This window comes from Paralichthys olivaceus, chromosome 11 (genome assembly GCF_024713975.1).
Source record: "Paralichthys olivaceus isolate ysfri-2021 chromosome 11, ASM2471397v2, whole genome shotgun sequence".
Classification (NCBI taxonomy): Eukaryota; Metazoa; Chordata; class Actinopteri; order Pleuronectiformes; family Paralichthyidae; genus Paralichthys; species Paralichthys olivaceus.
Genome location: NC_091103.1, coordinates 9684946 through 9700674, shown reverse-complemented (window position 1 = coordinate 9700674; position 15729 = coordinate 9684946). Strand labels below are relative to the sequence as shown.

The 15729-nt window shown below is 40.4% G+C and overlaps 1 protein-coding gene across 4 annotated transcripts in view; it reads left to right on the top strand.

Annotated features, from left to right (window-relative positions):
• The window catches only part of dscamb (Down syndrome cell adhesion molecule b), a 114324-nt gene that overhangs the window by 94130 nt on the left and 4465 nt on the right, over positions 1-15729 (top strand). Inside the window, exons 16-32 of one of the 4 annotated variants that reach the window (XM_069533864.1) lie at positions 386-456; positions 767-1010; positions 1703-1849; positions 2763-2918; positions 3508-3647; positions 3834-3987; positions 4272-4389; positions 4509-4675; positions 5023-5121; positions 6943-7131; positions 7475-7765; positions 9883-10059; positions 10510-10540; positions 10796-10911; positions 11438-11602; positions 13962-14162; positions 14620-14922. In XM_069533864.1, the coding sequence (XP_069389965.1) occupies positions 386-456; positions 767-1010; positions 1703-1849; positions 2763-2918; positions 3508-3647; positions 3834-3987; positions 4272-4389; positions 4509-4675; positions 5023-5121; positions 6943-7131; positions 7475-7765; positions 9883-10059; positions 10510-10540; positions 10796-10911; positions 11438-11602; positions 13962-14162; positions 14620-14922 (2769 nt within the window). The remainder of the gene's footprint in view (positions 1-385; positions 457-766; positions 1011-1702; positions 1850-2762; positions 2919-3507; positions 3648-3833; positions 3988-4271; positions 4390-4508; positions 4676-5022; positions 5122-6942; positions 7132-7474; positions 7766-9882; positions 10060-10509; positions 10541-10795; positions 10912-11437; positions 11603-13961; positions 14163-14619; positions 14923-15729) is intronic. The other 3 variants (XM_069533865.1, XM_069533866.1, XM_020095306.2) reach the window with 3 other exon arrangements.

The following is a 15729-nucleotide window of genomic DNA, read 5'->3' as shown; positions in this document are numbered from 1 at the left end:
GATCGTCATCTTTTATATCAGGGCAAACAGTTCACTTCACTCTTGCTTTAAGTCTTAATTCTGTTGCTCGTAATGATCCTCCTCAGTCATACCAGCACACGAATACGGCCCATTTTAGAAGATTCATCGCTGGAATATAGTCATAAAACTCAGATAAAGTAAAACACATATCATTTGTCACATTACTTTAAAGGTTTAAGTTGATGATGTTGCAAGTTTCTTATTGTTGAGGTAGAAACTTCACAGTGCATGATGCTTTCTTAACTCAACAGCGCCATCTAGTGAAACTGAACTAGATAACATGTAACATTCTTTCTATGGCAGATCATCTCTCCACTTAAAACAGTAACATGCAGTAATGTTGAGTGATGGGCTTTGTTTACAGCTCCTGACGGTCCACCACAAGATGTCATTCTGGACTCCACCTCCCCGCAGAGCATCAAAGTCTCCTGGAAGGTACAGTCCACATAGATCATATTAAGAGCTCAGGCTGATTTCATGATGCAGATGTGCAGGGTTTCACATAGTTGTAAAACAGGATTTGGACTTTTAAATTTAAATCATGCAGCTACAAATGCTTTCAGATTTTGCTGTTTATTATATTTTTTTATGTCTTTAAATAAGAAGACTAGCAACCACATATGTAAGATAGTGAGAAAAAAATAAAAATAGTATAAAATATCAAAGCAGCTGATTAAACATGATTAAGCATTACATAGGACAAGTGTTTGAGTTATGATCGTCTTACCATTGTCCCATTTCACAGCCTCCACAGAAACACCTGCAGAACGGCGTGATCCGAGGCTACCAGGTGGGCTACAGGGAGTACAGCCCAGGCGGCAGCCACCAGTTCACCATCATCAGCTTGGACACGACAGGAGACACCACGGAGAGCATCGTGCTGGACAACCTGAAGAAGTTCACTCAGTACAGTGTGGTGGTGCAGGCTGCAAACAGGGCGGGCACCGGGCCGTCGTCACAGCAGGTGGTCACCAAAACTCTGGAGGATGGTAAGTAGCACATGTGGAATAATACTGGATATATAACACGTATATACAGTGAATAGGTATATATATATTTATATATATATATATATATATATATATATATATGGGTCAAAGTCTATTTATTCAAGCTTGAAGTAATCATGTGTTTTTCTTGTGATCCACTTGCTGTATGGTCCCACAAATGTGGGGCTTCATATTTTTGTGAAAAGGCTGCTATCTGCTGGACATGTTTTGAACTACATCACACTAATAACTGCTTTATATTATCTTGCCTCAACCCTATTTGTGTCTCTAAAACAACTTTATTCATAATGATTTTTTTTAATTTATAGAGCTAAATCCAACTGAATTACCAAAAGTTTTGAACAACTCATTGAATGCTGTTAGTAAGTTATGCAGTGAGCTACAATCGTTTACGTTTGATAAGATGATTATATTTCATAATTAGGAGGTAAGTTAGAATAATCATTAGGATTTACTATCCAAAAAAAACATTCAGATGTTTCACAACACCCACCAAATTTCTGTTCTTCTGATTACCAATAAAAAGAGTTATTTTTTAATTTGAGCTCAAACACTGATTTGTTTTACTCATTTTGGGGAGTGAATGGTCCGACAATTACTGGTAGTGCCACTGAAAAAAATGTCTATTAACCTTCTACTCTCTCACTTTCCCCCCCTCGTGTCTCTGGCAGTGCCTTCTCGGCCTCCTGAAAATGTCCTGGCAGTGGCCAAGTCTCCAGAAGTCATCTCACTGTCCTGGATGCCGCTGCCCAGAGAGGCTCTCAATGGAAACCTGCAGGGCTACAGAGTCATCTACTGGGCCAACCTGCCTGATGGAGGTATTCACATCCACACACCCAATCACTGATATTAATAAATGCTTTTATTTGCTATTTATATCACCAGGTTGTCATTAATGCTGTATTTGCTGATTGTAATTGTCATAATCTAAAATGTGTGTTGCAGAGGTGATGCTATCTGAATAATTCAGTGTTGTTTGTCAGATTTTTCTTATTATATAATAACGTTTTCGCTTAATTTTTATTTAGGCACAATTGTAGTTCTGTTGCCTCTTCATGTCCTTTATATTTATACTGTTTATGAGACGCTGATGATGTGATCTTTAAATGCAAATTATTTGCACTTCAATTATTATTTTTTTATCTCAGATAGTGTGACAGTGTCTCTAGTGATTAAATGATTAACATACATAATTTGAGCCAGGTTTGGAATTGGATTGGTGTTTTTTCTAATGCTGATTTACAAAAGGTATTTACAGATGGTATCCATGGTTCCTGTGTTTTTCTCATGAATCATATCGTGCAGTGATCCAACCTGCAGTGGCGGGTCTCCATCAATAATTCACAATGCAATAAGGCAGGCCCATAGCCTCAGCTCTGAGTGACAGACTGTAAGAAGGATGGCGGCAAGGGGCACAGAAATCAGAGCAGAAGTGAAAAGCAGAAGCCTTTAATATCCATTTTATTGCACTGAAACATCATTATGCAGCGGATTGCTCAACATACATTATCTTTACTGTACATTAAGAAAGTTTTAGTTGATTTCATTACATGAGAGTCATGAAATTCCAGCTTTAATCACAGGGAAACTGTTTTTTCATGACATTGCAATGCTGAATGAACTATTATTGGTATTAGTGTTTTTAATTATGGAAGTAAGATGCTCAAAACCACACACTGTGTATAATTTTTGTTACCCAGTCTAATTTACATATCTCGTCTCTTGTATCAGAGCTGGGAGAGATCAGGAATGTGACGACCAATCAGCCATCTCTGGAACTGGACGGCTTGGAGAAGTACACCAACTACAGCATCCAAGTGTTAGCCTTCACCAACGCTGGAGATGGCGTCCGCAGCGAACAGATCTACGTGCGCACCAAAGAGGATGGTATGAGAGATATGATCAGACACATTGTAGTTTCAAGTTAGATGCTACTGAAGAACACTGAATGAAAACTGTACATTACACTCAAAGGTATGTGAAGCTGTAGCTTCGTCGAGGATAAAAATGTGTAAACTTATTCACGATACAATTCATTTTATCAAGACATTTTGACTTGAAGGGCTCTCAGTGAGCTCATACCTCCACCAACTGCCCACTTATGAAACCTCATTTAAATTCACTAGATCTGGATTTTTATATGTATTTATACAATTTTGCACACACTAATATAATATAATGAAAATCATTTTTTGGCATCAAGATCCATGAATGAAAACTATTGGAAAAACACCCTTTGTCCCATAGATCCGCCCCTTGATCCAGATCAGCACTAAAATGTAATAGGTTCTTCCTTGCAAATCGCTCCAGTAGTTTTTGCATAATCCTTCTAACAAACAAACACACAAGCAAATGCAGATGAAAGCATCTTCTTGGTGTAGGTAAATTATTCTATCATCTACTATAATTTACATCACACTCTATATTTATGTTTATCTGCATCCCCTGAACCTTGCTGTGTTTCCTTCTCCCTCAGTGCCCGGTCCTCCAGCAGGGGTGAAGGCTGCAGCCTCCAGCAGCTCGGTGGTGTTTGTTTCCTGGCTGCCTCCACTCAAACTCAACGGCATCATCAGGAAATACATCGTCTTCTGCTCGAACCTGCATCCGATGGTAATAGCATTTGTATACCACAAGATCGTCAGTGTTTTCAGGGATTATGATCCTTAATAACTAATAATTAAACATGTTACTTTCATTTGCTGAACATATGGTGTCTTTTTACGTTCACAGCTGCATTTCTACACTAGGGACAAAGCTGTTGCCCAATGATACATTAATCTCTCCTCTCTCAAAACTTTACAGGTGATGAGTGAGTTTGAGGCGTCTCCAGATGCGTATTTCTACAGGATCCCAAACTTGGCTCGGAACAGACAGTACAGTATCTGGGTGGTGGCTGTGACTGCTGCCGGTCATGGCAACAACAGTGAGAAGATTACAGTGGAGCCTCTGGCTAAAGGTAACACAGCCGGGATAACGATATCATTTCATATATTTTATATTCACATTTTTGTCTACGGTTGATCATCATCCAAAGCATAACTACGTAAATAAGAATATGAGAACTACCATTGAGATTTTGTATTGGGATATTGGGCTCAATATGAATGACACCTTATTGGGCAACAAACAATTTAAACCATAAGGCAGATCTTTGTGTTTGGACAATTTAATGGATTGGTAAACTTGTTTCTTACTTTGTTGACAAAAGACTCATAAAGTTTATGTTTGTGTTGCTTTTAGCTCCAGCCAGGATTCTGACCTTCAATGGGACAGTGACGACTCCCTGGATGAAAGATATCGTTCTACCATGCAAGGCTGTTGGAGACCCTCCCCCTACCATCAAGTGGCTGAAGGGAAAGTAAGTGAAATTGCTGCTGCTCAGCACAGATATGATATAACACTATCAGGGATACTCTGAATATGCAGCATTTTGTTGTCTGAACAAATGTCTAAGCTACTTTTCTTTCTTTTCTCCAGCACCAATGGGACTCCTACCCCTGTCCTGGTGGACGGTCGTCGCAGTGTCCATGGCAACGGCAGCTTCATCATCCGCACAGTGAAAGCAGAGGATTCTGGCAACTACAGCTGTGTGGCCAGCAACAACTGGGGTTCAGATGAGATCACACTTAATCTACAGGTCCAAGGCAAGTAGTCGCAGCATAAAGCTACTGCACAGTGATACAGAACATGAAACAAGACAAAAATAGAGGAGAAAAGAAACATTTTAGAGAAGTCTCAATTCATGAAAGAGTAATAAAGTTATCATGTGTTGGTCAAACAACCATTAACCTTACATTACACACACTCATTATGTTGCCAATGCAGCATTTTCTGAGAAAATTAAAAATGTTGTGCCAGTTTGGCCTAGAGTGTGATCCAAGAGTTTTGAAAGAGTTTCATATTGCCTCTTAAGACTGAGGTTTTTGATCTGAGCAGGAGGGTCAAGACAATTTAATACAAATACTATCTTTGTTTGTCCTCGTATCCACAGTCCCTCCTGACCAGCCTCGCCTCACTGTTACCAAGACGACCACTACGTCAATCACATTGTCATGGATACCTGGAGACAACGGAGGGAGTTCAATTAGAGGTGAGTGACACACAAACACGCACACATACACACGCAGTGACACACACACACGATAGCCACCAAAAGTGAAGCCAAAGCATCTCACTCGCCCCCTAAAGGCTGACTGCAGTATAGGTCATAAACCTGCCTCGTCCATTTTAGTGGATACATTTTTCTTTAAGATGAGTTCTGTCATTTAATGCAAGTTTGGTTGTAATTGGTTATTTGATGTTGCAAAAATGGGCAACTTTAAGTCATGACTGACAGCTGAGACTAATGATTGGTTGTGCACATGTATCGGCGGGACCTTGTCACCCTGGCTCCATTTCCCTGATCACTACTGCACAGACTCTTGCTCAAAATGCACAAAATTCCAGGGTTCATATTTAATCTTCATTTAAGCTTCATTTCTGGATAGTGGGTGGAAGTGGAGACGTATTGTCCTTCTTTATATACAGTCTATGATCACAACTAAATGCCTAACCCTAATTTATATCCTAACCGTAACACACTGTAAACCTGATACTAACTTATACCCTATAACCATGTCTTAACCCGCCAACAAGTTCTGAGGAACAGCCAAAATGTTTTCACAATGATGGTTTTTAACCAGATATTGCCTCACAACCATAGAACAACATGCATACACACATAAAACGAATTAATTTCAGACCATGGACGGTGTCATCCCAGCTCTATGTGATGTACACATGCACAAGTATACAACTACATACATTGTCCTTCATATTGAAACAATCACCTCCCCTCAGCTGCCTGTTATAGCCAATGTCACCTCCTCCTTCACGCTAACATCCCTGTACTTGTTCCTGTTTCTCATTATCCGCTGGTGGGGTCGAATATCCTGCTCCTAAAAGGCAGATTAAAAAGCAGCGGGGAAGATTAGGTGTGTTTAAGTGGAAGATTAAAGTGCTCCATCTTAAAGGAAGCACAATCACAGTCAGACTATTTGTGGTGATTTATCATTGCTTCCAATCATGGCCAAGGCTCCAGTCTTCAGAGTTGTAGTCACTATAAAAGCTGTCCACGATAGCTTGTCTGTGATATTTGTTTGTCTTCCCTGCTCACAGCATCATCCATCAACAAAACACACACACACACACGCACACACACACACACACACACACACAAACACACAAACACACACACATGCACCTCAGCTTGGGGTTTACTATTTTTAGCCAGGCTGCAGCAAGCTCTGGGGACGTTGGTGCCAACTCTCACCCAAACACTTTGTCCAGATAACTATAACTAGATAAACATTAGATGAACAGCCATCCAATAACTTATCTTAATTTAGTCATCCCTGGCTTTTCATGAAGAGCCACCAACAGGGCAAAGACTGTATTCATTACTTATAAGTAAAACTAATGACTGTATTGTTGTGAGCAGCTGAAAAGATTGTGATTAATTTCAATATGTTACTTCTCTACTGTTCAGCCATGAAGTTCAATAAAAGTCAGAGTTGTGGGGGTGGGGTGGGGTGGGGGTGTCTAATGTAACCTGCATGCTCTGATCGGATCAATGGACCAGTTCTCTTGTTGTTAATCACTTTTCAAAATATAAAACAGCAATATGAAGATTTCACTTTTTATAAAAACTGCTGTAGTCATATCCACTAAGAATTAAACGGTGCAGATACAAATACATACAAACATATATCTGTATTTCTACAGAGCTTGGTGTATAAAGTGCTCATCCAAACATATTGAACAACAGGAAACACATATATAGTTAATATGTTAATGACATCTGAATAGTTACGTTTCAGATCTGCCTCCACCCATGTTTTTCTCCTCTCACCCTCTCCCTACGTCTCCCCAGGCTACATCCTGCAGTATTCAGAAGACAACAGCGAGCAGTGGGGCAGTTTTCCCATCAGTCCCAGTGAGCGTTCGTACCGCCTAGAAAACCTCAAGTGTGGCACCTGGTACAAATTCACCCTGACGGCCCAGAATGCAGTGGGACCAGGGCGCATCAGTGAGATCATCGAAGCAAAGACCCATGGGAAAGGTAGGAAGTGACACAGAGACCTGCATTGTGAGAACACAAACCTAATGAAGTCATTATATTGTGTGAGATGATTGAGCACAGCTTTATTTTGGAATCATGTTTTTTATGATTTAATTAAATCCATCCAAACAACTCTCAAAATCCAAAAACTTCTAAAAGCCACAAAATATAGAACAATTCTGAGTTTTAAAAAATCCATTCACAGTAATTTTACTTTTATGTGCCTTTAAAATAAATTACGTAAGTCGACTTTGAAAGTTTCCGATCTTGAACTGTTACATGATCATGTCTGTATCATGTTCCTGAGTTTCGAGCGCTTCTCTTGTGTCGACCTCTTCCTCAGAACCCCAGTTTGCCAAAGAACACGAACTCTTCACCAGCATCAATTCCACCAGGGCCAGGCTCAACCTGGTCGGCTGGAACAACGGCGGCTGTCCGATCACCTCCTTCATACTGGAGTACCGAGCGGTGGACTCGCCAACCTGGACCACGGCCCAGCGCACATCATTGACCAAGAGCTACATCCTGTATGACTTGCAAGAGGCGACCTGGTACGAGCTGCAGATGAAGGTCACAAACAGCGCCGGCTCGTCAGAGAAGAGGATCACCTTTGCTACTCTCAATGCTGACGGAAGTGAGTTTGGATGAAATTGTTTCCCCCAGAGCTGCACACATATCAAAGATCTTGGGATCAGGGTGGAAGAGTATTGGTCAGTATCAGGAGCAAGTGACTCTGAACCTGATTATGTAAAAATTGCCTAACGTGCCTCCAAACTGAAAGTGTGGCCAAACATGTCCATTGATTCAGTTTACTGATAACAAGTGTGAAGACCAATGGCATAAGTTCTTTTGTGTGAGATCTCACTGAAGGTGTAGTGACACAGGGTTACAGTAGAGGGCCAATGGTGGATGATATACTCAAAAAGTACAAATGAATAAAAAAATGTAGTATAAGTACCAAAACCTTTCTATGTGTAAAAGTAATTAAGTGCTCATATCTTGTTTAATACAAGAATAGTCCAAACTCACATATCTCTTTTAAATATGGCCATGGATATCTCGGCAGAGCTTCTTCTAAATCCACTTCAGGTATTTCATCACACTTGTAACACATGTAACACAATGCATTGTAAAACGAAGTGGAGTAGAAAGTACAGATATTTGCTGATATATGTAGTGGAGTAAAAGGGAAAATTACCTAAAATAAATCCACTTAAGTAAAGGACAGATACATGACAAATGTACTTAAGTATAGTAATGAATTAAATGTACTTTGTTACATTACAACACTGTTGATGTACTTTTTGCATGTTGCTAATAACAAAAGCAGCAACAAACTATTTCACACCCTGTACTTCAAAACTTTGGGACACTGGTGTTGAAGCTCTGAGTGCTATTCAGCAGTTCTGCTGACAGTACATTATGAGCTTTAGGATTATTGAAATACCGTGCTGTAAGCCTTTGAACAAATTGACAGGTATACTGACAACTCAGTTGAGTGAGAAAACTGGGACTTGAGATTCTCCGCGGGCCATGATGTTGCTTTATTTGCCACAGGCTACAGAGTGTGTCAATCACACACAAAGGGAACATATAAGCTGTAGAGGAGGAGAGGAGGTGGAGAGAGCTCTGCACTCCAGACTATTCATTAATTTCTTTTGAAGGGTTTTTGCTGAGACGTGTAAGCTGCCTGTCAGATTGTCAGTGTGTGTGTGGATGCTACACTCAGTTAGACACTGGTTCTATCGCCCAGGAGACTAACAGCATATATTCAGTCTCCTATAAACCCACTGCCCCGACGGGCTTCTCTACTCTACTGACCGAGGAAATGAAATTACATTTTAATGTTGAATGTAATGAAAAGGCAGGCATGAGGGAACTTCCACAAATTCCAAAACAGTTAGAGAGGCTCATTCTGCTGACAACATAAGAATCAATAAAAGCTGGGTTAGGTTTTTTCACTGAGCTTCTGGGAGCCATCTCTCTGGTGTTTGCAAGTTCTAGGGTCAGGTGAAGTGGAAACTTAGATCCAGGGATGGATATTTAATGACTTAATAATTACTTATACTTCCTCACAATAAGACATTACAGACCATGCATCCCACCAAAACATTTCTCTCAAAACATTTTAAAGTGTGATGGGAGTTGCATTGCATGAATAAAAACATATTTAAGACCTAGTGTTTTGAATGGCTTAAGAATTCAGATGATTAAATTTCAGTCTTTTTAAGATCCCACAGAAAGCCTGTGTTATGAGTTGGCCCTCTCTCTGATCAACCCAGTGTGTGTTGAGACCTTGTTCAGAAAAAGGATCGAATAAAATTAAAAATATCTATCATAATTATATACAACTAGCTAGGTAGGTAATAAATAAGGAAATAGGACTTTAACTACGAGATGTGTTTATCCGAATGTGTTTGCAAAAGTCAGAATTGCTTTTTAAATTGTTATTATGGGATTTGTAGACCCTGCACACAAAAACCCAGCATGCAGAAAATATATAGTGGTCGTATATAGTATATAGTATTTTTTCATCCCTATAATCTTTGACCATGTTGCATAAAACAAAAAACACTCTTTACTTATATGCATCATTGTTTTTCTACATTGTTACTTAGGTATTTGGTCCTACATTTCAGTACAGTCTTGTGGATCTGAACAATTTTTTTTACATAAGGCATAAAGTACAAATTACATTTAAATGAGGCTCTTGGTGTCATTATTAATACTGATGACATGTTTTCCTTGTAGGTACCATCCCTCCCTTGCTGAAAACAGGAGATCCCATCTCAGACAACATGTCAGGCAGCGGAGGTCTGAAGATGGTGGTGACCATCACCTCTGTTCTGGTGGTGGCCGTGCTGGTCTTCATCATGCTCATGGTGCTAAAGAGGAGGCGAAGGGAGCAGAGGCTCAAAAGACTCAGAGGTGAGTTGTAGATTGTAGTTTATTTTGTATCAATATATATAAACACATTCAGCATGTGAATATGCAGAATCTGTAAACGAGGGACAAGATAACTAATCTGAATTCATATGAGGATAATTATTAATAGAGATTAGCCAAAATGTCTGGACATAAACCACCTATAAGAAATATCAATGTTGTGTTGGTTGTTTCATTCGACGTGTTGATAAAAGAAACTAATCAGACTGTAAATAGCGTAAGGTGTTGCTCACTTGTGGTTAAACTTTGCTTTTGTAATTTATAAAAGTCAGGGTCAAAATCGTCCGTGCTCTTACGTCCAACACTCTGACAAACTGTCATTGCCTCGCTGTAAGAGGAGTTGTCAGTGAATATACAGTGTTTCCACTGCTGTAGCTTATCAACTGGGACAGAACTATTATGGTATTAACAACCTCTTTGCTGACTTCACAGATGCCAAGAGCCTGGCAGAAATGCTGATGAGGTATGTATGCTTAATTTTAATTTATGCTCCTTGCGTTCCTTTAAGCAGCAGACATAAATCACAATGTAGCCGGGAGTTGCAGTAGCTATCAGTAAAAATCAAATATATTGCACACAGGATAAGCTGTCCCTCCTGCCTCCTTACAGCTACTTATCAACTTAAATGGAACTGAATTAGCATTTCTGCAATACAATGAAAAAAAAAATCACACTGCTGAACTCACACTAATGAATTGTTCCTCATGAATCTCCTCAGTAAAAACACGCGGACGCCGGACACAGTGAACAAGCAGCAGCAGACGTTAAGAATGCACATCGACATCCCCAGAGCCCAGCTCCTGATCGAGGAGCGGGACACCATGGAGACAATCGGTAAGACACAATTCTTGCAAACACAATATCTCAAAAACACCTCCAGGGGATTTTTTCAAATGTGGTACAAACGTTCAGTTTCACTCAAGGATGACCTGGTTAGAAATTGGTGGTCAAAAGTAAAAAGACATGCTCACTGTGACTGTAGAAAATATGTTTTTGGTGTTGTGAACACAATATCTCAGTAACGCTCTGAGAGATTTTCTTCAGATGTGGTAGAAACTTTCACTCGGACTCAAAGATGACCTGATCATGTTTTAGGTTTCGCAAACATTACCAAATTGATTTCCACCACACCAAGTGGAGGTATGAGGATTGGGCCTGAGAAGAACTCATTGTATTTTGGTGTGGATGCAGATGGGCTGGATCCAGTATTTTCAACATTTTCCTCATTTTTAGAGAGATGTCCTCTACTGAGAGCTATACACAGTCTATTTTTTTGTCACTGTCTTTTTGTCTCTTTCTTCCCTCCTTCTCTTTCCTTTTTCTTACATCATTTTGTTTCTCTCTGCTGTTTGTCTCATAGATGATCGGTCCACCGTGTTGTTGACAGACAATGATTTTGGGGAGACAAATAAGCAGAAATCCTCCACGGTGACCCACACAGTCCACTACCAGTCTCTGTCCCAGGCCACCGGGCCACTGGTGGACGTGTCCGATGCCAGGCCTGGAACCAGTGAGTCCCACCACCGTCAGTGATCAACATTTCTTTCTTTCATTACTAATATTGTTACCATATTGGTCATGTGTTACTAATAATAATGTTAATTGTTTGTTGTTTGGTTACTCAGTCATGAATCTTGTATGATCTTGTACTGTTAAAAAACGGATATTTGTCTCAGCAGCACAAATCAAATACAATAATAGCGTTACACCGGACATGTATTTGAATAACATGTAAGGCAAGTAGCTTTTGTGCTTTGTTTTACCTAAACCACAGACTGCTATCATACACTATGTGAGCCTCTTTCCAGCAGTGAGATAAAAGACCCAACAGACGTGCTGCAGACCGAACTCTCGGCCTCTAGTGTTTGAGCTCCACTGAAGCAGAACTGATGAAGAGTAGCGATCTCCCTGCTGCTTCTTGACATGTCCTCACCTGATTGTGCGCACACACACACACACACACACACACACACACACACACACACACACACACACACTCACACACTCACACACACACATTTACTAAAATGATTTTTAAGCAGACAATGCATGTTATTGTATGCCCCTCTCTTCTCCCATCTTCTCTCCAATTAGTAATGTTAATTTTTTTAGTTTTAGTACAGATAGACATGCAGCTTTGCATGTTGATTAAATGGTAAAGTTTCACGCTTTTAAACAAAATATAAAAAATCTGCTTAAGAATCAAATATCACCAGAGAAAACACTTACTTTCTTCCATTTATATATTATTAGATATATTAGATGTGATTCATATCATGATATCATATGAACCACACCATACACTATGAAGGTTGGTAAATTAATCCCACCTCCTCCATGTCAGTGGACGGGAGATGGGATGTGGTCCAAATTAAAAAGTTTCAAATTAATTGTATTCAAAGATGGTTTCTGTCATTTTAAGTACTTCTTATCACACTGAATTTGGTTGAAGTGTTATTTTTCCAGTAAGTTTGGTTTTAATTAGTTGTTTGATGCTATAAAAACAAGGTGAAACACACACACTGTCCTAACACACACACTAACACAAACCTAACACTCATCACAATCACACACACATGCATTTACACACAAGCAGACAGTCATGTGATTGGTTCATTTAACCTGGCCAGTGGGGCATGAACTCCATTTGCTGACTCAGTCCCTTTTTTCCTGCTGCTGTTAGACAAACACCTCCATCATTTCATCCGTCCATTCTTGCTGATGGAATTACTGTCTGACCTACTACAATTACCTGCACTATTCTTCTCTGCACAGCTCCAACCCAGAGCATTTTCTAAAGGCTCTTTCTCTGCTGTAGCCCAGTGGTGCATACAGCAGCAGCCTGTCTGGGTCCAGGCTGAATATAATACTGTCTGTGTGTCTGATAGAGACGGTTGGAGCTTAAGATTGATGATAATGTTGCTGCATGGGCCTGTGAGATTGTTTTGTTCAGTGCTCACAGAGGTGGGGGGTTGTACCACAACACAGCAGGAAAACATATATAACCCTTATTTCTGCTACAAATCATCTAGTTGTATTTCTGGGTTACAAAAAAAAAAAAATTCAGCTGTTAACTGGCTGCACCGGACAACAGGGAAATCCCTAAATTGGTCCATGTTTGGACCCAGCTGCTCGAGGCTAATTTCTGCATGTGGGCTCGAATTTCTTTATTGGTTTAATTGCTACGATGACAGAAATAATATCTTTCATTGACTTTTGAGTAATTTAGAAATAGTCTCTTATTTCCATTTTCCATCAAAAACTGGTCTGACTCACTTGACTGGTCAACAGAATATTGTGACCAACGAGAACAATAGAATCAAACCAAAACAGAGTGGCATACAGAGTGGCGTACAGAGTGGCGTACAGAGTGGCGTACAGAGTGGCGTACAGAGTGGCGTACAGAGTGGCGTACAGAGTGAGGTATAGAGTTGCATATAAAGTGACATATAGAGTTGGATATAGAGTGGTGTGCAGAGTGGCATATAGTGTTCTCATTACAGACAAATATTGCACTGTGTATTATCAAATTCCAGATACACAGTCACTCTCTCAGTATGCTTATTAATGAGGTACTGATTTGCTGTTTGATTCAGGCACTAATATCTGTTTATTCACAGAACAGAAGCTTTTGGACTCAAAGGAGTTCAGATCCCAGATTAAGGGGAATAATTCTAAATATTTAATACAGAATCTATGAATATAAAAAGATTCATAATTGTAAAATTGTGTTTGCTGTCGAATCAAAGCCGATTGTTCCAGTCAAAGTAAAGAGCTGTGTAATGTTGTGTCAGATGGATTTGAATCAGATTGAATAAATAAAAATAGATTGAGTGTTTATTTCTCTTCCTTACAAACAATATAACCCCCGCACTTCTCACTAGATCCCACTGCCAGACGCACTGCCAAAGCCGGTCCTGCCGCAGCACGGAGCCGCTATGCCAGCCAGTGGACCCTCAACCGTCCACACCCCACCAGCTCCTCGCACACCCTGACCACTGACTGGAGACTCCCCACGCCACACGCCACTGGGTCTGTGGACAAGGAGAGCGACAGCTACAGTGTCAGCCCCTCACAGGACACAGGTAAAGCAGAGCAGGGAGGAGGGAGATAATCACAGCTTTCTAGTGACACCTTTCCTAAATTATTGTTTTAAATTAATGTTAGAAGGTTGGGGGGGTGACAGAAACCATGTTGTCCTTTTTGTGAGACTGTCAAGTGTGAAGGCTGCATGACTCTAATGACGTGACGTTTTTGGCCAAACCTATTTCATTTGAAAGTGAAAGTTTGGGGCGGGCTCTTGGCTGAAGCTTCCAGGGTGTGAATCCAACTTAAGCCCACACCTTTTTTTTCCTTATTTCTCCATACTCTTTTTTTAGTCTATCACTGTACTGTATAAAATAAAATACAGATTAAACCATAGCACTAAACGCTGTTTTGTTTCATACTATGTTTTTAAAAAGTCTAGTACTGCAATCTATGCTGTATTTCTAAAACAACAATTACGCCTGTGTCTCATAATGTGTGACAATTAATCCTCAGATCGTGCACGGAGCAGCATGGTATCAACAGAGAGCGCATCCTCCACCTATGAGGAGCTGGCCAGAGCCTACGAGCACGCAAAGATGGAGGAGCAGCTCCGCCACGCCAAGTTCACCATTACCGAGTGCTTCATCTCTGACACATCATCCGAGCAGATGACAGCAGGGACCAACGACTACACCGACAGCCTGACCTCCAGCACGCCGTCCGAGTCGGGCATCTGCCGCTTTACCGCTTCACCGCCCAAACCTCAGGATGTCAGCCGGGTCATGAACATGGCCGCGCCCAAGGCACACAGACCTGGTGAGGAAGTGGAGTTTACACACAAAACATAAACACAATTCATTCAACTCGTTTTGTTTCACCTGCAAACAAAACTCCCAACGTCACTCCACACAGTTCTCTCTACTGCAGCTTTTAGTTTGGAATCATTTTTAGTGCATGGTCACCACTGAACCGCAGTAGTAATAGTAATAGTAAAAGTTGGGGACAAATAGCTGCACACTAGAAAAATGCACTATTTACATTCCAGAATACCTGAATTCACAGTACCGATCAATTTTTAGTCACGAATCAGGTTTTTTGGATCAGCAAAAAAGGGAGGCAACTATATAAAAGGCATCAGGTTTGGTTATTTGACAGAAAGAAGTCAATCTACATTTGAGGTTACTATATTGTAAATTCATCAACATTCTGATTACTGTAATGTAAGAACCCCTTTCTCATTCACTTCTTTCTTGCTGTGGATTTGCTTCCAGCCTTGAACTACTATTGTGTTGCAGTGAAGGCAAAGTGCAGATTTTTAGGGAATTGACTCATGAAAATGCTTCAAATGTGCGAGAGCGTAAATTTCTGACATGTCATAAATTCCTGAGTGGTCGTACACACAGCGTTCTGTGAAGCTGAGAATCGGTCCGACTCTAAAATGGCTGGTGTAATAAATCAGGCTCAAATTGCTCAGTGTGTGCCAGCTTCGGTCAGACATTTTCCAGCTCCAGGTAACATCTTTTTTGATGTCATTCTAGAAAGAGACTAGACATGGCAACTTTTCTGTGACCCATTCCCCCTTTAACAAACCTTTTGATCATCACCTTGGTCCAGCACTTTTCT